The sequence below is a fragment of the Sugiyamaella lignohabitans genome, chromosome B (genome assembly GCF_001640025.1).
Source record: "Sugiyamaella lignohabitans strain CBS 10342 chromosome B, complete sequence".
Classification (NCBI taxonomy): domain Eukaryota; kingdom Fungi; phylum Ascomycota; class Dipodascomycetes; order Dipodascales; family Trichomonascaceae; genus Sugiyamaella; species Sugiyamaella lignohabitans.
The window spans coordinates 3268444-3294416 of NC_031674.1; the positions used below are offsets into that span (position 1 = coordinate 3268444).

General features: G+C 41.8%; 9 protein-coding genes across 9 annotated transcripts; 2 read left to right on the plus strand and 7 right to left on the minus strand.

The window, feature by feature from the left end:
- Positions 1 to 517: 517 nt before the first annotated feature.
- Positions 518 to 2371, minus strand: PGS1 (CDP-diacylglycerol--glycerol-3-phosphate 3-phosphatidyltransferase; the record flags this gene model as incomplete). The annotated part of the gene is made up of 1 exon (XM_018880088.1): positions 518 to 2371. One exon carries the CDS (start codon positions 2369 to 2371, stop codon positions 518 to 520), a length of 1854 nt encoding a protein of 617 aa, XP_018737941.1.
- Positions 2372 to 3734: 1363 nt separating this feature from the next.
- Positions 3735 to 4403, minus strand: MRPS18 (mitochondrial 37S ribosomal protein YmS18; the record flags this gene model as incomplete). Its single annotated transcript, XM_018880089.1, has 1 exon — positions 3735 to 4403. The coding sequence occupies one exon, from the start codon at positions 4401 to 4403 to the stop codon at positions 3735 to 3737; it is 669 nt and encodes a 222-aa protein (XP_018737942.1).
- Positions 4404 to 7038: 2635 nt separating this feature from the next.
- Positions 7039 to 7788, plus strand: GPP2 (glycerol-1-phosphatase HOR2; the record flags this gene model as incomplete). Its single annotated transcript, XM_018880090.1, has 1 exon — positions 7039 to 7788. One exon carries the CDS (start codon positions 7039 to 7041, stop codon positions 7786 to 7788), a length of 750 nt encoding a protein of 249 aa, XP_018737943.1.
- A 478-nt stretch (positions 7789 to 8266) lies between these two features.
- CLA4 (serine/threonine protein kinase CLA4) lies at positions 8267 to 10270 on the minus strand (the record flags this gene model as incomplete). Its single annotated transcript, XM_018880091.1, has 1 exon — positions 8267 to 10270. One exon carries the CDS (start codon positions 10268 to 10270, stop codon positions 8267 to 8269), a length of 2004 nt encoding a protein of 667 aa, XP_018737944.1.
- A 391-nt stretch (positions 10271 to 10661) lies between these two features.
- AWJ20_3096 (uncharacterized protein) lies at positions 10662 to 11162 on the minus strand (the record flags this gene model as incomplete). The annotated part of the gene is made up of 1 exon (XM_018880092.1): positions 10662 to 11162. One exon carries the CDS (start codon positions 11160 to 11162, stop codon positions 10662 to 10664), a length of 501 nt encoding a protein of 166 aa, XP_018737945.1.
- A 3724-nt stretch (positions 11163 to 14886) lies between these two features.
- MPH1 (Mph1p) lies at positions 14887 to 18129 on the minus strand (the record flags this gene model as incomplete). The annotated part of the gene is made up of 1 exon (XM_018880093.1): positions 14887 to 18129. The coding sequence occupies one exon, from the start codon at positions 18127 to 18129 to the stop codon at positions 14887 to 14889; it is 3243 nt and encodes a 1080-aa protein (XP_018737946.1).
- Positions 18130 to 18328: 199 nt separating this feature from the next.
- On the minus strand, positions 18329 to 20362 carry YND1 (Ynd1p; the record flags this gene model as incomplete). Its single annotated transcript, XM_018880094.1, has 1 exon — positions 18329 to 20362. One exon carries the CDS (start codon positions 20360 to 20362, stop codon positions 18329 to 18331), a length of 2034 nt encoding a protein of 677 aa, XP_018737947.1.
- A 918-nt stretch (positions 20363 to 21280) lies between these two features.
- AWJ20_3099 (cycloisomerase 2 family) lies at positions 21281 to 22399 on the minus strand (the record flags this gene model as incomplete). The annotated part of the gene is made up of 1 exon (XM_018880095.1): positions 21281 to 22399. One exon carries the CDS (start codon positions 22397 to 22399, stop codon positions 21281 to 21283), a length of 1119 nt encoding a protein of 372 aa, XP_018737948.1.
- A 1060-nt stretch (positions 22400 to 23459) lies between these two features.
- SEC10 (Sec10p) lies at positions 23460 to 25706 on the plus strand (the record flags this gene model as incomplete). The annotated part of the gene is made up of 1 exon (XM_018880097.1): positions 23460 to 25706. The coding sequence occupies one exon, from the start codon at positions 23460 to 23462 to the stop codon at positions 25704 to 25706; it is 2247 nt and encodes a 748-aa protein (XP_018737949.1).
- Between the last annotated feature and the right edge of the window lie 267 nt (positions 25707 to 25973).

Sequence of the window (25973 nt, forward strand, 5' to 3'; positions counted from 1 at the left end):
TCTCCATAGCTCATGCTGTGCTTGTTCCTCCTTTGTGACAGGAATCGGCGACCCTGTGGTAGCAGTGGACGCTCTACTCCGTGACCGTAAACTCATTGCCCAAGGTGTTTCTCAATAATCTGAATAATGTCCGTGGGGTTGAGACCGTAAGCTCTTAGCACTTGCGCGACGGCGGATTAAAGATTAAAGATTACTACATGCATATTTCCCCTGAGAATACCAGACTCTGCTTGACAGGCGTTATAGGCACCACTTCAGAGTAGTTATATAATCAAATGGTTGACTCTACCTCCCACATTTGAGATCCTAACGGGGTGAAAATGGCTATTCTCAATATCTCTGGCTGTTTCTGTGTGTTTACTGTTGTATCTTCTTCTGTGAAACGGCAGAAACTGGGTTTTGGGTAGAAACCAACAGCACAAAGCGCTGCGGGAAATGATGTAAAATAAAGTAATGCAAATGTATGTATAATATTAGAGAAAGGTATCTATATCTATATTTAATGGATCTAACTGTATCACATTTTGTCACCCATGAATCGGACAAAAAGTTTCTGCTTCCAGTCGGGACGTCTGTCATCCGCCTCGTAGTCATCGAGACTCATTTCCTTGCAATGCACTTTGAGATTGGCCACTTCGTTACCAAACTGTTGCTGGAGATCTGGATCACTGGTGACTATTAATAAGTTGGACTCTAAATCGTGAGAGTATGCTCGACGAGTATAGTTAGAAGAACCAATGACAGTCATGCATGGGTTGGGTTGGTTGGGGCAAGCGATCCATAGACCCTTGGCATGATATGACCAGCCGTCAGCAACATTGACGATGCCTTTTGACCATTCATGGAGTTTAATTTTATCACCTTTACCCTTGGTGATGATGCTGTGAAGGAAGTTACGAGCCAAAAACGAGTAAGCTCCTGGAAGAGCCCCGGATACACCAGGGGAACGGAAAAACCCGTTGGCTTGAGGAGCTGCTGTAATGACATCTGCATGTTGAGGAGATGTCTTGAGCAGCTTTTCACTGAATAGTGGATGAATATTAAAATAGCCTGCCGTTAGAGTCCAGTTAAACTGGTCTGTTCCAAGCATAGACAGCACACGAGACAGAACAGTAAGTTCGGTCGAAGTATCCGGCAGTAACAGTTGTGAGAATTGTGAGATTGGATAAACATAGGTTAGCACATCCTTGTCGTGTTCAACTTCACCAAGCTCTGAAACCTCATCATTAGCTAGACTGGAAGTTTTTCGACTGGTTTCCGACATTTCTGGCCTCAATAGCTGAAACAAAGTTTCAGTAGCTTTCTGAATAAACGTTGCAGGATCTTCTATGGGCTCAGGAATAATGCTAGGGTGGTTTGGCCACGTTAACTTGAATCCAGCTGGGTTCTTATCTTTACTCAATGGAACCACCTCATAACTTAGCGTACTAATAGCCTGGTGAATCTTGTAAAAGTAATCGGTTAACTTGCTAGACTTGAAAAGAATATATCGATCCTGACGGTTGGTGAAGTAGTCCAAGCTTAAATTAGCACCAGAGAGAATGATCTCGTCGTCAAATCCATACAACTTCATGTGTTGTAAACCCCACCCTTCGTTGAAACGTTGGGGGATATATTGTTTGCGGAGTCCATATAAATTTGGAGTATGATACATTCGAAGATGAACTCTGTTGGAGCCATGCTTGGACACTAGTGGGGCTAGTAAAGATGCTGTACAAGTGTCTGGAGCTTCTCTAGTTCCTCGTAGAGCATCAGTAAGAATATAGAGTTCAAGATCATTATTTTGATCTAGCGCCTTATCAAGGCAAGAAATGAACTCATGCTCTTGCTTTCCAATATATAAAGTAGCCAAAAAAATGCGCTTCTTCGCGGATGCAATTTTTTCTTTAAGCAGAGCATAAAATTGAGCTGGTGATGAAAGCACCTTGGCATCACCTGATCTCAGTGCAAATCTAGGGGCGATGTGTGCAATTTGTGATAGTGTAGCTTTGATCTGAGGGTGTTCAAAGGCATTATAACCAGCAGAAAGTCCTGCTTTAGCTTCTTTATTCATGGCTGGGATGCCAGAAGAGGTTGCCGTAATGGTTGCAGTGGAGCTCATATTGCTTCTGTTGTCCGAGTTGTCGCTATGAACAGTTTTAGATTCTGATCCAGTTATTAGTTTTTCAGTTGGTAACTGATTTCTCTCTGGATTAGTTGATATCAAATAATCTTTGGGTCCGCTTTTCTCGGGGAAGTTTACGCCACTATGGGCGTATTTACAAGTGAAATGATTTAGGGGTTTCCAACTAGATCGCTCCGATTTAACAAATATCCTTGAATTTCTTGCAACCAATAAAATAAAATTTCTACGGTTGACAGTCGTATTCATGATCCAAAAAAAAAAAAAAAGAAAAAGAATACGAAGGGAATCTACGGAATAATATACTGCTCCGAAGGGAGATCTCTACTAGTGCGCTATATTATGGATCGGGGAAATACGCGTGTAAGTAATAGGTCTAACCAGCATCAAAATATGCGTAAAGCGGCGCTCGCTCCACTATCAGACCGACCGATTTGGGTTGGGCCCAACGAAAATTTCAAGAAAATTTCTTATCAGTCCCTAACCACTTGCTGATTAGGGCAAGGATAGGTAAACAAATTAAATGATACAAAACACAAACTATGGAGTGTAATCTTACACCCTCAATATATAGAGATAGAGGGGATTTTATAGAGGGGGTTTATCAGCTTGCGTTTAAACAGCATTATCAAAGGCCTCTTTTTGTAATGCAGAGTTTTATCTTCTGGTATATGTTTTGAATTCTTTATTTCAAGACATGCTGCTGGTCATGCTTCTTATAGCCTGATCGGCGTTGATGTGATATAGCAAACCGATAAGGACCAGATTGGGTTTAACTGGTATCGTGAGCTGTTGCCTATCTTGATAAGCTTAGTAGTTAATATATCTACGTATTACTGGTTACATCTAACTCTCGCCGTACCATGGACGAAACCCCGCTGAGAGAGGAGTTAAGTCTAAAACGAGGGAGACCGAAATAACCACCAAAATTGTTGAAACTACACCCAGACGCTGCTATTACTTCTCTTGTTTTGGCTCAAGTTGTGGGAAGGGAAAATGTTATATTTTACTAAAATGATATTGGAATGGGTAGTGTAATCAGATCAATGGAACAAACATTGTAACCGGTCCAGAAAGATGGAATGAAGTTGACCGAGCACCACAACCCGCAAACGTCGGTGTTGGTGCCGATAGCATTCCGATATAAACAGGGTGATAATGAAACCAGAGACATACCCAAAGGCATACCAATGAGACAGCTACCCCGCTTTCAGAGGTGTTCTTGGGAAAAATGGGTCTTATCAGTGAAGTGCAAGCATTGCAGGGGCGCTCCTTATCAGTAAAGCAAGAGTGATGTGCATCAAAACAATCTAAACATCAGATCGGCCTTGGCAATCAACCATCAACCCTATAGTCATTTTAACATGTTTTTTGAACAAGTCTATTTACTAGTGAAATTTAAAGAATGAGGCCAGGGCCAAGTGAGATCCGTATAACAGGCGACATACATGACCCAGACAGTTGCAAGGCTATTTCTATCCTATCTACTACCTCATGACCTAACATACTATTTAGCCTGAGGCCCTAGAATCGCATGATGATTTTTTGACTCCATTACAGCATTCATGTTAATATTATATTTACAAAATAAACAGCACTAGTGACTTGCTGCTTATACACGACGACGGCCTGGAGGTCTGTCACCACCAAACCTGATTTTAGATGCATCGGTTACTCTATAGATGATAGGACGGATTTTAGTACCTTCCTTACCATTGAGTACGTTCAGGAAAGCCTCTCGGCCTTCTCCGAATTGGCGGAAGACAATCTCTAATCGCTCATTTAGATAACCCTTTTCTTCCATGAGTTTGAACATTCTAGAGGTGGTTTGAAATGATGCTTCATAAGAATTTTTCTTAGATCCACGAAATCCCAGTTGACCAGAAGAAATCGTACCTAGCACTTCTTGCATTGGTCTGACTTGATCTATAATTTTCTCTTGATCTGTCAGTTTCTCAGCCAATTTGCCCACACGCACATAACGGCGGGTTAATGTTAGCATTGTATTGTTATTTGTGAATTTGCCATGTAGAACATATCCCACAGTTTGTTTACCATCAGCAGGTGGACCGCTCTTTGCTGGAGCTCGATTATAAATGGATTTGTGAGCTTGAAACCCACGAGTTGGTGGTGGAGGGGTGGGATTGGTTGGTGATGTAGTAGCAGTACTGGTCGATGCAAATCGCGCCAGAACACCATTGTATACCGGTGACCGGTTCATGAACATACGCGACACATGATCACTCAACCTCGTGGCCATCGACATCCGCGTATTAATCATTTTTGAATATGTCAAGGCTGGCTGAGCTCAAGTAGACTCTATTAGATATGAGCTGCAGGTAATTCAGGAAGTTTGTCACCAAAAATTTTATGTAGCATCTGGTACATGCATATTATGCATCTATCAACCACAAGTGTGACCGTAAGTGTCATCAAACTAACGAACCCCGTAAGGTGGGTGATTACACTTTTCTTTGATATTTTTCTGTGATTTGGTAAACGACTTTACCAGGGGTTTTGCAAATGTCGACCCCCCTACATACTCTAGGTATTCATGTCAACTTTGTCCAGCTTTTTTTAGAATGGCAGATATAATAAATAACCTGATGTTCTGATGTTTCCAGATGACAAATCTAGTCATCTGTAGAACCTAGGAGAGACAGGAGATAAAAAGACGATCGGTACGATAATTAGATTTCTAGACGGTAGACCGAGTTTGAAGCAGTTTTTAGGGCCAGCCAAGTCATGCATACTAAACGGACGGTGCAGGTACCGGATAAAACTGACAATGCAACGCAATACGTCATAGAATGCAGAGTTTTTCCGGGTTTCCTAGCTAGGAACAGAGTTCAAGGCTGGTGATAGCTGTCCTATCAATCAACCTAAAACAAAGAGAGTACATCTGTTTGTTCTCTCGGATGATAATCGGACGAAGCATGGATTTGATGTTGATTTCTAAGAGCATTTTTTCTGTCTCGAATAATAAAAGTTGAGCTCTTTCTGGTTTTATGATAAGGAAGTACGAACATGGTATGAACAAGATCTCAAGGGGTTCTTCATGTACGTCATCCAGCTGATTTCCAAAATGCCTTTACGTCATTGATAAGCAGGCACCTAAAGTACAGTATGTTCTGCACCAGTCACTACACATATGCTGATTTCAAACGCGGGCGCGTCCATATTTTTGTTCATGGCATAACCAGGAGGTTTTTATAAATGCAGAAGGACCATTTGTCACGCTAGTCATTCGGCCAGTTGCAGAGGGTCCGAATAATAATTCCTATCCTAATTAATGTTTTCCTTTGCTTGGATAAGCTCGTTGTCTGATACTTCCGGCTGATGTATTTTTCTAGTTACCAGATTGTCCAGACAATTCCGACCTTCCATCTTGTCACATCCCTAAATAGGTGGCATCGCCGATCAATCAATTTACGGGCGATTGATAGACATTTTTCATCACAACGTTGATATACAAAACATTATTCAAATTAGACTCCTGTCAGGGCTGATCTTGCGGGAACGGGAAGCATGCGTTATTAAGATTTGCGCTCAAAGTCGCCTCAACTTTTGATATGGTGATGAAACAGATGGACATGATTGGCCATTTTCATTTCAAACTGGAAGGCCTCGGTCTATTCGGTCTACCGGGATACTCTCAATCAACCACCAGTCGGCGTAACTGGTTACATGTGAAGCTCGGTATATCTCCGTACTGCCGTCCCCAGCTGCCGCTAGAATGTTACGGTTCCTATCGGTCCATATTTCGTTCCGCAAAACTCTGAGAGCTGTGTTCAGATAGCATTCCCGACAAGGCCACCAGCTATCTAACTAGACAGCCTTGCTATCTTGTTAGTTAGTTGTTTACTTACTTACTTGCTTAGTAGTTACTTAATTTGTAGTTACTTATTTCCTTACTTAGTAGTTACTTATTTATCTCGTCTGCACTAAGAAATAACGTCCTGTTTGTGTAGAATCCAGTAAATGACTGCTGCAATGTGTATTATGTTCCGGCTTCGCTAAGTAGCTGAAACTGCACTCGACCTGAAGCACGGCAGTACATGCGACATATTCTAAAACAACTACCAGCAGTATATGAATCAAATCTATCGTGTTTCTATTTGCCAACCAACCGACATCCTACTTGGTGTAGGTCCCTAACCTTTTAGGTGTAAATTTTCCCTAAATCTGCTTGCAGAAGTCCCAACTGCACAGAATCCGTTATCTATTAGCAGGTCTGGCTGTTCCGAGTTCCTTTGTTCGCTCGAACAACGAAAATAAACTAGCTAACGAACAGCACGTGGTGACAAACCACATATTACTATTTTATATACACAATCACTCGAATTTTAGAAAATAAAATAGAAATGGAAAATACTACGCACACTGGAAACTGCAATACCCGGAGTATTTAAGCTTGTCGCCATGTTTTAAGAAGTACTACTACGTCATCTGGATTCATACATGCCCTAAACCGAATAGAATATTTTTGTCTGCCTGCATAGTAACACAAGTAACATTAATAATGACGTCGATAAGGTATTCCAATACCGAAACATGCATATGCTCAGGTTGTATTTATCCTAGTTGAGTTTAGCTATTTAGACACATTTTGTTTGCGAAATCAAAAGTAAATATATTCCGAATTTTTTTTTTTTTTTTTTTTTCGATGTAGCTTAGATAGTAATGGTGCCAGCAGGCGACACGAAATATATATAAAGCATGAGATCACGCCCATATTTTTGAGATGTTTTTAAAAGTTACTTAAACCACAAGTTCAATTCACATTTTCCTTTGCAATTGATTATCATTATCTGTTTATCCGGTTAAAAACAAAGGACCATCAGAAATTTGATAAATAACTGTCAAGGTATACTCATCAACACACATTCATTCATTCACTAATTTGATTATTCATCATGTCTTCTGCTAGTACTCCTTGGGGCTCGCCCAGTTCATCGTCGACTTCGGTCGCTACTCAAAACTACCTTCCTCCTGTCGATATGGTAGTTGATGGCTGTCTTTTTGATCTCGACGGAACTTTGATGCTTTCTACTGAATGTGTCGAGATGTTCTGGCACGATTTTGGTGTTCAACATGGCATCGATTCTCACAAACTACTTCAAACTTCGCATGGAAGAAGAACCATTGATATTTTGAAGATCTGGAAGCCTGAAATGGCTAATAAGCAAATTTCTGGTGAACTCGAGGCTACCATCCCAGTTAGATGGGCTTCTTTCGCTACTCCTGTTCCTGGTGTCAGAGAGCTCCACGATGCTCTTCCCCCAAGCCAGTGGGGTATCGTTACTTCAGGTACTTTGCCTATGGCCACTGGATGGCTTAAGCACTTCTTGAAATTTGCTCCACCACAAGTTTTTATTACCGCTGAGGATGTCGAGGAGGGAAAGCCCGATCCTGCTGGATACAAGCTCGGAGCTGAGAGACTCGGCCTCGAGAAGTTCCTCGTTTTCGAGGATGCCCCTGCCGGAATCAAGGCCGGTAAGGCTGCTGGAGCCACCGTCATCGGTATGGCCACCACCTACACTCCCGACATCGTCAAAGCTGCCGGTGCTGATATTGTCATCCGTGACTTGCATAGCGTCAAAGTAAACTCTTTCGACCCAGTCACCAAAAAGCTCAGTCTGACCTTTTCCAACATTGTCGCCTAAACACGCGACAACACCATCAAAAGATTCATTTGCATAGAAACTCTACACTTGATTTAATTTATTGACCCCAGGGTTACCACGATAGAAATAGAATAGATTAATTGCTTTCACTTTTTGTGTAGGTAGTGCCTCCGGCGGCTGGGGCTCCGCCCCAGACCCCGCTGCTCCTCTCACTACGTTCGAGTCGTGCTTGGGGACAAGACGGACGCTTCGATCCCCAGACGACCCCGACTCGAGCGTAGCGAGAGGAGCAGTGGGGTCTGGGGCGGAGCCCCAGCCGCCGGAGGCAGGCATGGGAAGGTCAAGATTAAGATATACATTCGTTAAAGGAGTGACTAGAAGCGTGATAGTAAAACAAAACAAAACAACAATAAAAGGGTCCAAATGTCGTAAAATCTCATAGAATGTCGAGGTAGGATTATAGTAGCAATGCGGTATGCAGTAACATCTAAATGCAATGATATAAATAGTCGGAATATTATGAACTATTCTTTTTCGTCTTGTAGGCCAGCAGAGACGACAGGCTTTGTAGAGAACATCCTTTACGTAGGAACTCGTGGTTGACCAGCTCATCGGTCGAGGCTCGGTAGTTGACGTCCACACACAGACAAACGCTCAGGAAGTGCTTGATTTCCTTGGATAATCTTTCTGGTCTCTTCAACTTTGGTGTACCATTTGTGGCAATAAGATAGAGGGCCTTGAGTGGCTCTTCGTTAAGGTATGGAGGCTCGGATTCTAACATTTCAATGGCCATGATACCAAGAGACCAAACATCGACCTTGGCTCCGTATTCCTTCTGCTTGACAACTTCAGGTGCCATCCAGTATGGAGTACCCACCATGGTAGCACGCTTACTCTTTTGATCAGTCAGCTTGGCGCAGAAACCAAAATCAGTGATCTTGACGTGTCCTTGAGCATCAAGAAGCATATTATCACTCTTGATGTCACGGTGGATGATGTTTTGATGGTGCAGATGCTGTAGACCCTTGCAAGTCTCAAAACAAATCGTGGCAATTTGATCCTCAGAAATATCATTATTGTCAATAATGTCAGTCAGAGGACCACCTTCCATGAACTCCATGACAACCCATAGATCATATGGTGCTCTCAAGTAGGCTTCTAAGAAGTTGACAATGTTAGGATGTTGACTGTCCTTCATGACCTCGATTTCGTTAACAATAAGCTCTTTACGAGGCTGGGTCGACAAATCGATCTGCTTAATAGCAATTCTACGGTGAGTCAACACCATGGGAGCATTGCTAAGAGGCTTGGCAACGTAAACAGAGCCTGAAGCACCCTGGCCAATCTTCTTGATTTTTTGGTACAAAGGTGTAGGGTCTTGTTGACTGACGACCGATCGCATTTTCTGCATGATTTGACTTTCAGTCATTGTTGAGATACGTTTCTCAACAACCTCATCCTTTCGCTTCCCGGATCCTTCTAAAGCTGCTGCGGCAGCAGCAGTGGCAGCAGCTGCTGCTGCACTAGACGATCCTGAAGTACCGGAGCCCTTGGAACCAGATTTGGACGATGAATGTACAGCCTTGATAGGGGAAGTATGTTGCTTTGGAGGGCCAGGAGCGGGTCTTGCTGGGACCATGTTCTTGGGATTTGAGGCTTTACGCTGGGGTTGGCTTGGATAGTTTTGACTAGCCTGAGGAGTGCCATGCTTAGAATGAGAGGGATATTGTTGACGAGAAGGTTGAGGAGGCTGTTGTTGATTAGGAGGAGAAACAGACTCTCCGGAACCAGAATGAGAAGTACTTGAGCTGGGGTTCTTGGTCTTGGTCTTCAAAGGAGGTACTGGGGCAGTTCTATATGGATCAAGATTCTTAGAACTGTCAACATGTCGAAGTCGAGGTCCTGAAGAGCTGGAAGAGCTAGAGCCAGAATACTGCTGTTGACTGGCCGAAGATGATGAAGATGATGATGGTGCTGGAGCTTTATGAACTGACAACGGTTGAATTGGTTTGATAACTTGAGAATGGCCCTGAGGTTGAGAAGGTGCAGTTCGAAGAGGCTTCAGTCTACTATCAACAGGTGAAGGAGTCGTTGGAGAAGGCGTATGAGGAGAATGAGGGCTAGAATCATCCCTGGGTCCTGAAGGAATAGTTAGGCTCGGTAACTGACTGGGCGAGTTACTACCAAGACCATTAGGAGGTGGGGGTGGTCTGATCGGAGCCATATGGTTTTGGGATCTAGACGAGGGACCAGTAGGTCCGGCATTTTGATACTTCAGAGAGTTCATACTAGTGGATGTCTTCATAGATGGTGTAACGGTCCACTCTTGAAGTTGTGAAGCCAAAGCTGAGTAATTGGAGTCTACAGCTGAATCTTTTCTTGGCATGGGTGGAATATTAGTTATAGGTTTGAGTTCCTTTGATAATAGGTTCGAGGAGGAATTACTTTTGGCCTCTTTAGCGCCTTTGACAAGGTCTTGAACACCATTGATATTTTTGCTGTAGAAATTAAGAACATCCATAACTGCTTGTGGATCGTTACTGAAATCTTCTTTGGTGATGGCAGAAGTACTGAGAAGTTTTGCCCATTCCTCAGGTAAGCCTGTAAACTCTCCGGAGGTTGGATCAAAACCGACGTGGACCTTGTGAGTAAAGTTCGTAGGACTTGATACTCCAGTAAATGGACATTTGGTATAAATCTCATCAATCCAAGAGTAGAGTTCAGAGTCATTTTTACAGGCAACAAATATGGACTTTGCACCGCCTGAACGGATGATCTCAAAGCAGTATGGCCTAATGTCCACTCTGGTAACAGTTGAAATGGTCGATAATGGTACTGTTTGTGACGATGTGGATGTCTATTATTAGTTAGTAAAAAACTGGTCAGATTTAAGCACCAAGTAGGATGAACAGCTAATCAATACATACCTCGTTCTTTTGGAGCTCTAAAACATTATCCTTTAAAACAAGAAACTTCTTGGTCCACATGAACCTCATTGAACCATCTTCTTTAATAGAGACCCAGCCCTGTTTGGGTGGTTTCAGCGGTTTGCTAGAAGAAGAGGTCGAACCATTAGAAGTGTGAGCTGTGGTGGTTGGACTTGCTGATGAAGATGATGATTGTGATGAGGTTGGAGCATGGTGTAAGTAGTATGAACTGTCATCTTTAGATAGAGTTTGAGTAGCAGATCGTGGAGATGTCGATAAACCATTTGCTGAGGCTAGCGATGATGAAGAGTTAGAATATGAGAGTGAATATTGCGAATTTGCGTTTGATGGTTTACGTGGATGTGAGTTCTTGTCCCCACTATTGGAAATAGACGAGTGTGCAGATTGTGGAGGAGGGGCAGGAGCCGGTCCAGGATTCATGAACGCGTGTTGAGAAAACACTGAGGCCGTCGTTGAAAATGACATGGCGATGATAAATGAAAGAAAATAGAAAAAGGGAGTGATGTGATGAGTTAAGGCAAAGTCTAGTAGTGACAATAAACCATACAATAAATAGAAGCCACAGGTGGATGTAAACACTAAAGTGACAGCGCGAACACTAAGTGACAAATGACAGCTCAAATAAAGATCAATAGACCAATCTTATTTGCTGAGTGATTAATTAACCAAACAAAACCTGTGCTTTAGTGACCAGTGTCCTCTTTTTGTTTTCTATCCAGATTGAGTTGACTGGTCGGAAACGCGTCGTGTGACAATACACTTGTCAAGAAACCCACAGTAATAGTAGAGTTGCTGCTGATACAAATAACAGCGCTGTATTTTACAAGAACCAACAAAAAACAAAACAAAAAAAAAGGAAACCAAGATAAGAATCTAAGGTCGGTTACAACAACAACAGAGAGAGAAAAAAAAAAGAAAGATATTCAAGGATACAATCCAAGCAAAATAATATACCACTTTTGCAGATGTATATGTATGGTTCTTTAATTTTAAGGGGGTGGTGCTGGAATTAGTGCCTAACCGATAGGCTTGTAATTATAACTGGAAATTTGAATTTGAATTTTAATTGCTGACCAAGCGAGAGAATAAAATAAAATGACGCCAATAAAGGATTCGACCGTTGTACACAGTAAAAATTACTGGTCGAAGTTAATTAATTGATGAGGAAAATATAGGATTAGACTTGGAAAGCTTGGGCTGGGGGAGGGAGATGATTTACGTGGTTGTAGCGGCAGGGCTCTGAGCTTGGGGATTCCTCGCAGCTGACTGTAAGGGGTTGGGAGATTCAAGGTGCAGAAAAAAAGGGGGTCTGGGGCGACGAGAGGGGTAGATGCGGTAACGAGAGACGAGAAACGAGAAACGTATAATGCAAGGTATGAAATGAGGCTAAATCAGATTAAACAAAATGGGGTCTTGCGGTAGAAAATAAATATACCAGCTAGATTAGATTATTTTAAATTTGAGATTGGGAAATATGTGTTCCGAATTAGAGGGTAGGTACGCAAATATAAGTTACAAAATGGATAGAATGAAATCACCATTTCAATTTTGCATATATATAGAGTTACATTCATCCAGAGTACACATCCAAAAGTAACAAAAACAATCCACGGCAAATAAGAATGATATTTTTACCAAGGAGTTTACGAAACCCATAAGAAAACAGATAATGCCGTTCCAACTGCTGGAGTTTGGGCCACATACCGTATATTGAAGAGCTGGTACCACAGGCTATGTGGCCAAAAATACGTGTATTAGCCCATATGCGTCGATATCTACATTTATGGAAATATAAAAAGAAAATAATATATATGAATTAAAGGCTGCCGTACCGACGGTACATTAAGACGTACCTCGCTAAAGTATAAATAAGTGGAAAAAGTAATTAAGTGTCAATATAAAATATTAAATATATACTTCATACTCTAGGCTATTGTAATTATTACAGGCGCTGATTTGTAAGTTTAATATACATATTTCATACTTGAAAGGAATATTTCCGCCATGTGGTTTTATTGAATATATATTAAATCCGCCAGGAATTTAAACAACCATCTGGGCCCCAGTAGTATGGGTGGTCTGGTCTGGTGGGCTGGTGGGCTTTCTGGGTCTCTGGCCCACATACCAATGTAATGGTTACCAGACACGTTAGGAAACGGAAGTACTTGCTCCTACCAACCCAATCAATCCGGGAGATCACTCTGACATGATAGCCATCGCAAATGGACCACCCAGACCGCCCACGCAGTTATTCTCTACCAACCGGCCCTCAACCGGCCACCAACCGACCGGTACCTGTACCCCTGATAAATTTAGTGACAGAGCCTGGGTTTGCTAGCCTTCTCGATACAAGCAGATGTGCACTGATCTTTCTATATAATGAATCTCGTTAAACCCTGGGTACGCAGGTCGACGTGTAAGATGTGTATGTATGTAACCTATCTATACCTTCCTAGTATCTATTTCGAGCGGCAACGCCATCTAAGACCGAGTGCCCCTGTTACCAGTTGTACTGTCAGGGCCCGTCTCGCAAGTGCGTTTTGGGTAGTGCTCAGCAATCGACGCTCATTATCAGCACGTCTGCTTTTCACCCCTACATTCGTAGTAGGGGAAACGGAGACCTCTGCAGCGCGTTTTGCTTGCACCAGCCGATCGCGTCTGGCCCTGGACGATTAGTTGCATGAGCCATCGGCCCTGTAAATCCAACACCCCCTGAATTTGGGTTTCTAGTTAAGGACAGGTTGCGGCGCTTGGCTTCTCAACCGAATATGATTTTCCACCAACCAAGAAATAATTCCCATCTCCGGCTACGAGCTCTCGGGTGACTGTTTCTACTGACCGCGATCAAGTCTCAAATTGGCCCTGAATAATAATAAAAAATACAAACTGATAACCAAACCTAATAATCGTATGGTATTCTGCCTCCACAAACAATGTAATAAAATATACTTACTTGCCAAGTTGCTCTCTCGCTATTAACCGCGAGTCCCAGTCAGACAGACGCTGCAATGTCTGATACTGGCCATTCTGTCTGTTCAGTCTGTCTCCCCCTGAATCACATGGGCTATCAGCCTGGAACTGAAAGAGCTATTCTCCACTCTTCTTTGTTACAAATATCTGCGATTTCGTCGCAAATCCAACCAACCTGTTCTCGTCAAACGGGCCGGCATGCCTCCGGCGGCTGGGGCTCTGCCCCAGACCCCGTTGCTCCTCTCGCTGCGCTCGAGTCGTTACGTCTACGGGCCTAACTGTTAATTGTTGATCCTGTTTGGTTTAATATAACTCGTATTATGTGAATGAGTCTATCTAGGGCTCAAAACACTGAGACCCATTCAACCACTAAGAATACTGCTGATTTGGCTGGTTGGACCGGAGGTTGAAACCTGTGGCTCTGATCTGTTTAGGTTTAACTCCAAGCGACAGCACCGAGCGCTAGCACAGACATACCTACTGAAACTTCTAGAGCACAGACTGCTAACAATAGACACACACTTACAAATCAACTGAGTTGGAGTCTCACTGTCACCGAAGTCAACTATGAATGACTCCCACATGGCAATCAGCTGTCCACATATAAAGAATTTGTTTCTATTGAACTTTAACCTTATTAACACCCGTTGCCTTATAACAAGAATCCAGTTTGCGCCTCAGGCATGTAATGTCAAATGTCTCAGGTTTACGAGAACAATATCAGTACCTGCCTCAATATCGGCCTCTACGTGACAAACCACTACGAACGCTTTAAACTGATTCCGTGACCTCACCCAATCAGTCTAAAGTGTACTCAGTGAGTCAACACTAAAAATAAAATTTCTCCAAAAATTCCCTGCGATTCGAAATAAATCTCCTCACAGGAGCGGTCATGGTTAAAGTTTTCAACCAGCAAATACACAATCTCGGACGAATCCTCACTGATATGCGTAATGCCCGAGCATAAAGATAAGGAGAAAAAAAGAGAAAAAAAATCCAAAAAATCTGGGCATGTGGCCACTTATATACTTATTTTTTGTGGGGTTAGGTTTTGCTGTTGATGGTAGGTGACGTTGGATGCTTGCAGAGACTTAACATGTACCACAACTCAATCTCCCGCGAAGCAGGAGCAATGGGGTCTGGGGCAACGGCCCAGCCGCCGGAGGCAACACCCAAATCCCCCGAGTTTCTATCAAATATAAATAAAAAATAAATAAGTCTATAATTTTTTTGGTCGCTTGGACGGCGGGGACTCCATGTTCAGTGTGGGTCGCTTCAAAGAGGGATCTGTTGCCAGGGTCTTCATCCGTTGAATTGTAGAGTGGAACAGTTTGCTTGTCACGCTGTGAGCGATAAATGCATGAGGAGGGTTGGCGAGCTTCGCTCCAATGAGCGGGTCGTACTCAGCACAGTCTGGAGCATTGTCTGTTCTGTAGACAGCTTCGAAGATATCGAGCTGATCGGGGGAAAGGAATCCTTCTTTTCCTGTAGCGGATGCAATAACTCGCTCAGTCTCAGACCGCACCGGTTGTTTTGATTCGTGTACTGACGGTGGTGGTGGCGGTGACAGTTGAGGGGACGGTTGTTTGAAAAAGCTTTGTAATGCAGGCACGGGTGGTTTCTCAAACGACTTTGTTTTGTTAGCTGTGGTCTGTTTGGGAGTTTGTGTTGCTACTGGAGTTGCTACTGGGTTTGCTACCGGGTTTACTACTGGGTTTGCTACTGGGTTTACTACTGGGTTTACTACTGGATTTGCTACTGTAGAAGTTGACGCGGGAGTGGATGTGGATACAGGGGTGGAAGTCACTGCTGTTGTAGTTAAACTCGTCGGTGTCTTCTGCTTTGTTTTAGCAATTATAGCAGATAAGCTTCCAGCAGATGGCTTGAGAGGGGGCTTTAAAATCCGTGGCTTTGCTGCCGCTGCTTTCGAAATAGCATCGACTTCCCGCATTTCATCTAGCAAATCATCGCTGGAAATCGGGTCTGATTTGATATCGTCGTTGTTACTTTCAACTTCTTGGGGACGTGGTTGAATCTGAATTGTTCTACTTGCGAGTGTGCCCGTGGTGTCTATCTTATGGTCGCCGGGATCAATGTCACTACTGGAATCAAATGCAAAATCGTTGTCGCTGTCCAAATCTAACGCATGTGCGATTTTAGGCGAGCTGTTAACAACCGTTGAGAGTGAGGTTTTGGGCGGTGATCCGCTCAAGTTAAGGTCTTCGCTTGAATTAATCTGGTCAGTTCGTAGCTGCGCCACTGGTGGCGGGGGTACGTTTCCTTCGCTGTCTACAGCTAGAGCACTGGCTTGGAGGAAACCTGTGTGAACATTATCAGGCATAAAGAACTTTTTGGGTGTGGCCTTCTTTCTCGTTTTGGTAGGTTTTTGAGTTGACTTGAGCACTTCTACAATGTCCTTGGCCTTGTCTTTAGCGACAAGAATCTCCTTGTTTTCTTCAGGGATATCTACAAGAATCTTTTCACATATGGGTCGCACTGAGAATGGAAGAATACGGTTATTTTCTTGGTATGTAAACTTTTCTTGGTCATTGATCTGATTTTGAATAAATTTATAACCGCCAACTGAATGGTCCACTTTCTTTTCCTCCTCTTTCGTCATTAAAAGGTAAATCTGACCCTCTCTCTTACGACCCGTACGGCCCATTCTTTGGATAATTCTAATTGGACTCTTTGATTGATCGAAACATACAATCAAATCCACTTCACCAATATCTAGACCTTCTTCGCCAATGGATGTTGCAATAAGTACATTTAGCTCACCGGATTTGAACTTGTCCACAACTTCTTGCTGTAATTTTTGTCTCATACCTCTCCGACTTGTCTCTTTCGGCTTAGTATCATCCTTATTCTTTTTATTCTTGCTTTTGTCAGAATTACTCTGACCAATAAATAAATGTGGTCGAACATTGATGGGACAAAAATATTTCAAAACCCTTTCAATTTCAGCTGCCGAGTCTCTGTATTCCGCAAAGATAATAGCCCTGGACCCTTCATTTTTAAGAAAGAAGTCGCTCATGATATCAACTACGTGTCTGAGTTTTTCATGTCCTATAAAGTCTGGTCTCAACTCTGATGTTTTCGCATCAAAAATCACCTGCTCACAGTAGTCAAGACAAGCAACAAACCCTTCATGATTCAATAAAGTGCTCTTTTTTGTTGCCTTTTTCTTTGTATTTTTCTGTCTAGCTTGTTCTTCTTCCCCTCTCATCTCATTTATACAGTTGTAAAATGGGACTATTCCATGCACTTTGAGAAGATGAATAGCCTGGCCAATTTTTATCAAAATGGGCATAATTGCCTGGACTTTAAATCCGGCTCCTTTGTTGTTTCTTCCAGCAGGGGATGCCATGTACTTCTGTAATGCTGATAATGCTCCGAACTGTGTAATTCGATCTACTTCTCGGACGTAATAAACTCCCATTGCATTCATTTCACCTAGCAGAGGTCCCACTGCCTTGCTTAGATGATCAAGGATAACAATCTCATCCTCAGAAGGTTCTGCTTGAACTCTTACAATATTCCTCTTGTGAATATACTGTCGCACATCCAAACTATCTTCGGTACGGATTTCCGTTCGGGATATTTTTAAATTGTCTATGACTAGCTGTACACCTTCAATATGGCCAGATGGAGTAGCTGTGAGAGCCAAAATTCGGCAAGATTGCTGAAATCTGTAGATAAAGTTAACAATTTCAACATAGGAATAATTCCCTGTTGCTCGATGTGCTTCATCAAACACAAGGCATGCGATTGACTTGGGATCTACTCGGCCACGTTTTAGATCACCCTCGACAATCTGAGGAGTACAGAAAAAGACTCGCTTTGACTTCCAAAGTTCTTCGCGACTTCCATCTGCTTTAGCTCTACTTGTTCCAATCATTACACAAGCATCTGTCTTGGAGATACCTGTGATACCAAGACATGCTTCAATCTGCTGCGATACTAATGGTCTTGTGGGAGCCATAAAAATAATCTTAGCGTCCACAGTCCATCTATACCAATTTAGCATAACTGTACTAGCAATAAATGTTTTTCCCATACCTGTCGGTAGCGCACACAGAACATTGTTGAATAGAGCCTTTTGGACGATATTCATTTGATAATCTCGAGGCGGGAGATTTGTGGGGTAGATATAGCTGCCAAGAGTATCAGGATTCAGTTCATGATGTGTCACTGCAATCCCAAAGTTGCTACTTGTCGAGGTTCTACTGCTTGTACTTCGCTGGGATGTTGTTATTCGAGAACTACTTGAGGGCGGTCTTTTATCAAAGAAGCTTGATCCTCTGGATGCTGGTACTGCTGCACTTGATCCTGGCGTTGCATCGCTTGATTCTAACTTCGGCGCTGAAGTTATTGCAAGGAGTTCTGCATCATCATCAGAGTCTGTATCAAAATCGAGCTCAATCAATTCAGGTGGAAGATTTCCCCATGATTTGGTCATAGCGTTGACATCAAAAAACACGAAGCATACGCGCTCCAGCAGCCGTATTAAATAATACCGCTCAAAATCAACCTTTTATACGTTCATTTTATAGTTCTGGCAGCGCCGACAATCAAAACAAATAAAACAATAAAACTATTTGCACAAACATAATAAATTATAATAATTACATTACACACGATGGCATATAAATATCTAATTATTTAAGACCCTCATCACGAAGATCAAATGACGAAATAGGACGTATTGGTTCGGGTCTCATATTGAGTCTACTGCTCACTCTAGAAGGAACGCTGTTGAGATCCAACATAGACGTAGATTTTCCAAGGTTTCCCGATGATTTCATCCTTCTTGGAGCATATGAGGTTCTGGATCCAGATGGTGAACCGGGATAGCTTTTCAGTGAAAAATCTGCCTCGTTAAGACCCTCTTCTAATAATCGGTCAGCATCCTCACGGCCAAAGTCATCTATATACGACTTGCCATTTCCTGAGAACCTAGAATAAACTGACCATATGGGATGAGTCAGATATCGAAGTTTATTATGAAATAATGATGAAAACCCAAGAAATCTGCGTGAGGAATGACCGCGACCCAAAAATGATTTAAAATATGCGAAAGCAAGCCAGAAAAGTAATATTAGAAAAACAAATAGAATGTGAATTCCAGAAATAACGGGTGCATGACGAATAGGTGTGCTGAATGGAATCCCTTCGCCCCCGATAATATATTGTGGATTAGGTACACCAGCAGGCATATATCCGACATCTATCATACCCGGTCTAGCAGAAGGTATCTGACTAGATGCATAGAGCATTGCCTTGCCTAGAGTCCAAGTTAATTCGACACCGTCGATTGAAACTGCGCTTTGGAATGGATCAATGAAATCATGGATGTTCCTGGTATCTAACTGATTCTCAAAATCAATAGATGTAGCTCGTTTATCCAATTCTAAAAGAACTTTGCCATTATCTGATACTGGTACTCCAAATCCCTCATGCAAAATATTTACCACCCAAGCTGCCTTAAAGCATGCTGTAGATAAGTACTCTTTTTTCATATCTTTATACACCCCTTGTTCACTGTTTGCTAAAACTTCTTCCCAAGACAATGAACAGAACTCCTTGGCCTTACTACTGAACTTGGCAAAATCATACTTGCCACCCATATCGAAAACATCGTTGGCTGTATACCAATACTCGCTCACTCCAACCAACTTGTCTGAATTAAAATCAATTGCGGGAACATGAATTCCGTTAAACAAACATGGTTCATCTTTGCATGGAAGGCCTTTATTAAGTAGTGGTACCAACTGATTCAAACAATGTTCGAAGTCACCGGTTCCTATAAACGTGACATTCGTGTTGGAGCCATCATAATAGTTAAAAGAATGTCCCGCTGGAGCACATGGGTCTGAAATTGTATTTAATGCTGCATCGTGTTGGTGATTAGGCAATGAGTCAATATTTAGCACTAAATATTCAGAAAGACGCTTCCTCGCCTCGTTAGCACCGAATCCCAACCATGTTGACACAAATACCTTCCATTCATGATCTTCACCATCCAAACTTCTCAAATGAACATCATATAAATCATCAAGATGACGTTCAGTTTCAGTCTTGTTCGGAGAAAATGCTATTTGAGCAGATGCACCACCCATATCCATAAACCCAAAAGAGTGGGCATTTTCGCTGTAGCTCCTAGTGGGACCTAGCAGATAATTCAACGCTAGCCATCCATATAACCCCTCTGTTTCACCATCTATTACTGAGATATGGCTCTCACATTCTGGTAGGTAAAAATTTGTGTTTTCTTTCAAAGACAAACAAACTTCATTCAATAGACTTGCTTGATCTTTGTCCGGTAACAGTCTCATTCCAGCAGTAGCCAAAAAATAGATAGGCGTAGAAAAATGTTCTTCGGCAGGGATAATAGACTGTGCATGTTTTATGAGTTCTTGTAAGTGGTCAGTCCAGACCTTGTCTAGTTTCTTTGCATATGATGAAATTCCAGGGCTAGTCTTCTTCTTCCATTGTGGGTCTAAGTGAAGTGGTGGTAGTGACTGCAATGATTTTTTATTTTTGGATTGTTCAGCTCTGTACTGAATTGGATCTGGCCATTCGTACACAAACAACCGGGACCCACTTGACCCGGCATCTATTATAACGGCATATCGAGAATCAGATCCTTTTTTTGATATTGGTGACCGTCTAACAAAATTTGGCGGCGGCATTATGGAACAGAACGATATGTTGTCTTCTCATATAGGATACTCAATCAAATTCTTATTTCCTATATCTTTGCCGAATTTTTGACATACAGTTCCAAGCTTACAAGCCAAGATTTATACTGAAACACCGGGAATCTTTGTTCTAATTGCCCTTATCAATGAATGATATTGACAGTTGCTTTACAAGATAAATCAAATCCACCTTCAGTAACCCGCCTCTTTATGATGCAGAAATATCTCTCCACAAAGACCAAGCAAGAAATAAAACTACTGAGTCTCAGTCAATATTTTTGAAAAGAAAATAAATACAAGATAAACTGGTGATTAACTTTATTTGGGTATGCTGACTTTATCATTATAACGTGGCAGCTAGCGCCGCGCTTAGCTTATCTACGGCGTGTTGACTAAAACGGATAAGATCTAGAACAAAATATCAGCCATACTCTATTTTGGCCCTAGTTTAGTTAGTTTTAGTATCTGTTGCTAATTTTTATAAAATCTCTTAATATAGTATTGACATTTTGGCTAGAAAATTTTTAGAATTGGAAAGCATCTAGTCATGATAAGCTCAATCCGATATTTTGTTTGTTTTGATTATCTGTACGAATCAGGCACCGTCGGATAAACTGTCGGTAATGCATACATCAGGCATCAAACTGTATCACTGTACAGAGAGAGAAAAGTGCCTAATAATAAATAAAATAGAAACTATGATCAAAACTTTTAATAAGCAGGACAAATCAAGCTATCTGAGGATTCGAAATTATAGCCTTTCCTCTAGCTAATGCGCAACTAAGGTAGTTGGTTCTTTTTAATTTGTACACGTTATATATCCTGCTTATGTCCAAAACTTTGCTAATTGTATTCATCTTTCAAGGAAGAGCTATATAAATATGTAAGTAGTAGTTTCTGCTCAATTTCTTATTCTTGGTGGAAATATATATAAGCCGGCTTCTCAATCCCTTTTAAAGTAGATCTCCACTCTAAAAGGCCTGTATCATATTGTCGTGAAAACACATCCACTCGGTCATTTCCTTGATTTCCGACTATATACCACTTCTCATCTGGAGACAAATCACCATGTCTAGGGAAATAACCACCGCTTGATATATTTTGGACATGGGTCACACCGGTTGTAATAATCTTGAACACAGTTATTGAGTCATTTCCTGACTTGTCACTGGATATATCACGATTTGTGATATAAACAAATCGATTCTCTCTATCGACCCGAATTGCGCTCGGGTTTGTTTTGTGGAGTATATTCGATGACACAGTAGGCTCCTTCTGAATTTCAGTCTTCAACTGACCAGTGTGAACGTCATACTCATAAACAGATAATGTGGAATCCAGTTCATTCAAAACGTATGCCAAGGGCTGGGTGGTATGAAATGCAATATGTCTAGGACCAGCTCCCTTGGCAGCCGAAAGAAATGGCACTTCTAAAGGTTTCAATATGCCATTTGATATCTCGTACTGAAAGATTTTATCCTGACCAAGATCTGTCAAGTAAATTATATTATTCTTGCACAACGGCGGTTGACCTATCCAGTGAGGATGACTCCATTCCTGACGATCCTTTCTGGGTCCTACCTGAAAGCTCGAGTCTTTACTCAAGTCAATCACAGAGCTACTTTCTGCGGAGATTAGCCCGGTAGCATCAATGTTATAACTGGCTACCGTGCCTCCATTGTAATTGGCTACAAAAAGTAAATTGTTCTCTGAACCGGAGGTGACGAACAGGTGTGTGGGGTCTTTTCCCTTTGACAGTACACTTTGAGTTTTGGTCAACGGCAACTTTTCATTGCTGAAATCAACTTTGAAAGCAATTACTGCCCCGACACTTGTTTCATAGGCCCCCGAGCCACTGTATATAGTTGTTTCGTCAGTGGCATATAGTAAGCCTTTTTGGTGACTGTCCAATATCCAAGTTGCAGCCGAACCGAACGAGCTTTTACCAGCGTGAGTCAATATCCCCGATGTACGGTCAAAGTCAGCAAGATACACATCATTACCAAATGTTCCAATAATCAACTTCATTTCACGGATTGCTCTCTATAATGTGAAACAATAGGCATATATTGAATATAAATATGGCAACATTGCAACCCCCACATGGGGTGCAAAGAGGGGCATATGCACGTTGATATCTAAGATCTCCGCTCAATTGTCCGAAACTTATATTGAGCTCCAACTTTGATATCCCCATTTTCCCGCAAAAATGAATCCCATTCCCATATTTACCTCCCATAGCGCTATAATGTGAATGCCACATATGCTTGACAGATGTTCTAATCCAAACCAGTAGGATCTTTTTTCTTTGGCAGGACATAGATATGAAACCAACTACAGCCCACGGAGTAGTTCTCAGAGTAATTTTTTTTTCTAAAGCATGTACATCTTCAATCTACAACTGTAACATTCTCAAGAATAAAATGAATATTTCTCATTAAAATCTTAAGGTCTGATATGGTATCGAAGATCGGTTCCTTCTCTGTTTCTACACTAACTGACTTGCGTTACATAAGAAACCTGGGGTGCCAATTTAGCTTGCATATTTACGGCAATATATTTGATTTTTTGCTTGTTCTAATATCTCCTTAATTAACAATTGTTGTGCCATGCACTAAATATCATTAAGCTTTAAAAGGCATGTACAGTAGCGTTGATTAGTCTATCCCGCAGTTACGAGCCGATGTAATTAAGTACATGTTACGACATAATTAACAATCCCTATCTTGCATATAGATCATGCAGGGCCCTCCCCTATCAATTAAAGATCTATTTCATGACATAAAATGTCAAAGCAAAATACAGTTCTCCCATTTAATTAGTACCAGAAAACTAAGTTGGGATTACGGTTTCCAGAAAAGCTTTTGCCAAAAAAATGACAGTTCAAGTTCTGGACGGAACAGTGCGGCTGGAGTCCCACAGAGATGAATATCACGACATGTCCTGAACTCGGTAAAGGTCAAACATCACAAACCTATAAACCACCCTTTGTTCAATCAATTCGCTGGCCTTGTCAAGATCAACTTCTGACGGAGTCCAAATATAGGACTGGATTGCCACTAAGCGTACATTTCGAGGGTTCACAATAATGAGTTTATATGGGTTGGATGAGGACATTGAGAAGCTCCTCAATCCAGAAACATTTCAAGAAGGCTTCTCGGCTAAAGACTTCATTGAGAAACTGAGCGAGAATATCTTAAATTCTACAGATGAGTTTGTGGTAGATGGAGCGCGAGCATTGGACCCTAAGCCGTATATCCGTAATTTCGAGGCTGTTCTAAATGAACTTCGCCGGCTCGAAGTATCGGCAGGAACTGAGGAACGAAATGCCGCCCAGGATATGTACCAGATTGAAATATCCCATAGTAAAAGCATGGTTAATCTGGGCGGCTTGATAAATAGCACTATGTCAGAATTCAGCGGGTTGGAGGAGCTTGTCAATGACATAGTATCAGCAACATCTTCATTAACCGACAAACTCGAAGTTCTATCAGGACAATACGAACAAACGGTATCGTCGACATTTCTAATAAAAACATATTTGTCATTTGTCAGGAAAGGAAACTCATCAGATCTTAGTAGGTTGTGGGAAGGTGGCTTACCGGCTGACAGGAGGAAATGTGTTAGTGTTGTGAGACAGCTTCAAGGATTGAGCCGGCGCATTGGCAATTCCGACGATAAGTTAATAAAGCCACACGAAGAGATTGATAAATTCGCTGAGAGCATAGAAACAGACTTACTGCAGGAATTTGATAATGCATATATATCGGCCGACATGGCCGCAATGAGAGAATCTGCCAGCATTTTAACTGATTTCAATGGAGGTGGAAGTGTTGTTCAAGTATTTGTCAATCAACATGACTTTTTCATAGTACAAGAAAAGCTTGTCGATACTTCGAGAATGAATGATGATGCCATGTGGGTAAAAATGAAAGATCCACAAAGTGATACTATAGAATTTGAAACGTTAGTACAGGAACTGATGGATGAGATCAAAAATGGGGTTGCATCCGAGACAGAAATCATCACGAGAGTGTTTCCCAATCCTGTTATGGTATTCAAAGTTTTCTTACAACGGATATTCGCTCAAAGAATCCAGCAGCAGTTGGAGGCGTATTTTCAAGTGGCTGAAAATATATCAACATTAGCATACGTCCGAGTTTTGCATATTTCTTATAATCGTGTCGGTGCATTGGTAAAAGCTTTCAAGGAATGGTTCAATCAGTTAGCACTTGATAACGATGGCGAACTGGCATCATTATTGGACCAAAATTTTGCTGATATCTTTTTGCCATATATCGACAATGGGAGATACTTTGAGTCAGAGAAGAAAAACCTTCAAGAGATTATCAGTTCTGCTTTACAAAAGTTCAGCGATGCTCATAAGCACAGTTCAAACCAGAGAGACCAGAGACTGCTTGGAAGATTCTCGACTTCGAATGATGGGGACCAGACAGAAATCAGTGATTCGATTAACGGGTCACCTACTCTTGGAGCACCTGAGAAATCTCATGAAAAAGGCAGAATTGGTCAGTTTATGAGGGCTGTACGGTTGGAAAGAACCAACTCTAGCGGGAATGGAAATAATAGTTCTACAAGACCCAATAGTCAACCTGATTACAATAGTAGTCGGGCGTCAGCCGAAATTGACATTGGAGATCTTGAGATTCGTTATGATAATATACAACTGATATTGGGCGCTTTTGCCGAGAGTGTGAGCCGTGATCTTGAACTAGCGAATTCCAATAATGTCAAACATGATGCGCAAGAACTCGTTAGATTGCTTATTGATACAGTTGGTCATAATCACATCGACGTTGCCCTGGAAGAAGCTCTGGCAGCTTGTTCTGATGATCAGCGTAGTAACATTACATTGAAATATTTGAAGGTTATACCACCAGTAAATGGTTCAATAAAGTTAATTGCTGCTTTTGTAAAGAACATTTTGTTCTCAATGGCAAGGGGATCAGATTCTGTTCAGGCGCATATGGTTACGAGTCTGAATAATTATGTTTCTAGTGCAGAGGAAACAATGAACGCAATTGTGAGCAATACAATAGACTTGATCATCACCAAAATCAACTCAATTTTGAACAAACAAAAGAAGAAGGATTTCATCCCTCGTTCTGACGAGCGCACTGACGTAACTACGAGTGTGTGTGATGAAGTCATACAGCTACTAGGGGGTGTATATGGTATCTCACTGGAATCGTTGGATGGGGCCAATCTCGAGCTTTTCTTGCGTGAGATTGGCTTTGGTCTACGTGAAGCGTTGAAGATGCATCTTAAGAAGTTTTCGATTAGTCCAAGCGGAGGCTTGATATTAATTAGGTGAGTGTGAGCCACGAATAAAGGGCAAAATCAAATTACTAACTTATCAGGGATCTACAAGCTTATCAAGCAACGATTGATAAATGGGCTATTGGAGAATTATCAGAAGGATTCGCATTGTTACATGACATAGGCACATTATATACTGTCGAGTAAGTATTTTTGTGTGAAGTTTTGCCGTCTACGCTGAACTAACAAACTTCTTTAGACCGCAAGTAATACCATCGCTATTACGGGAAAGTAACCTTAGCAAGCTATCAGCGTTGGAATT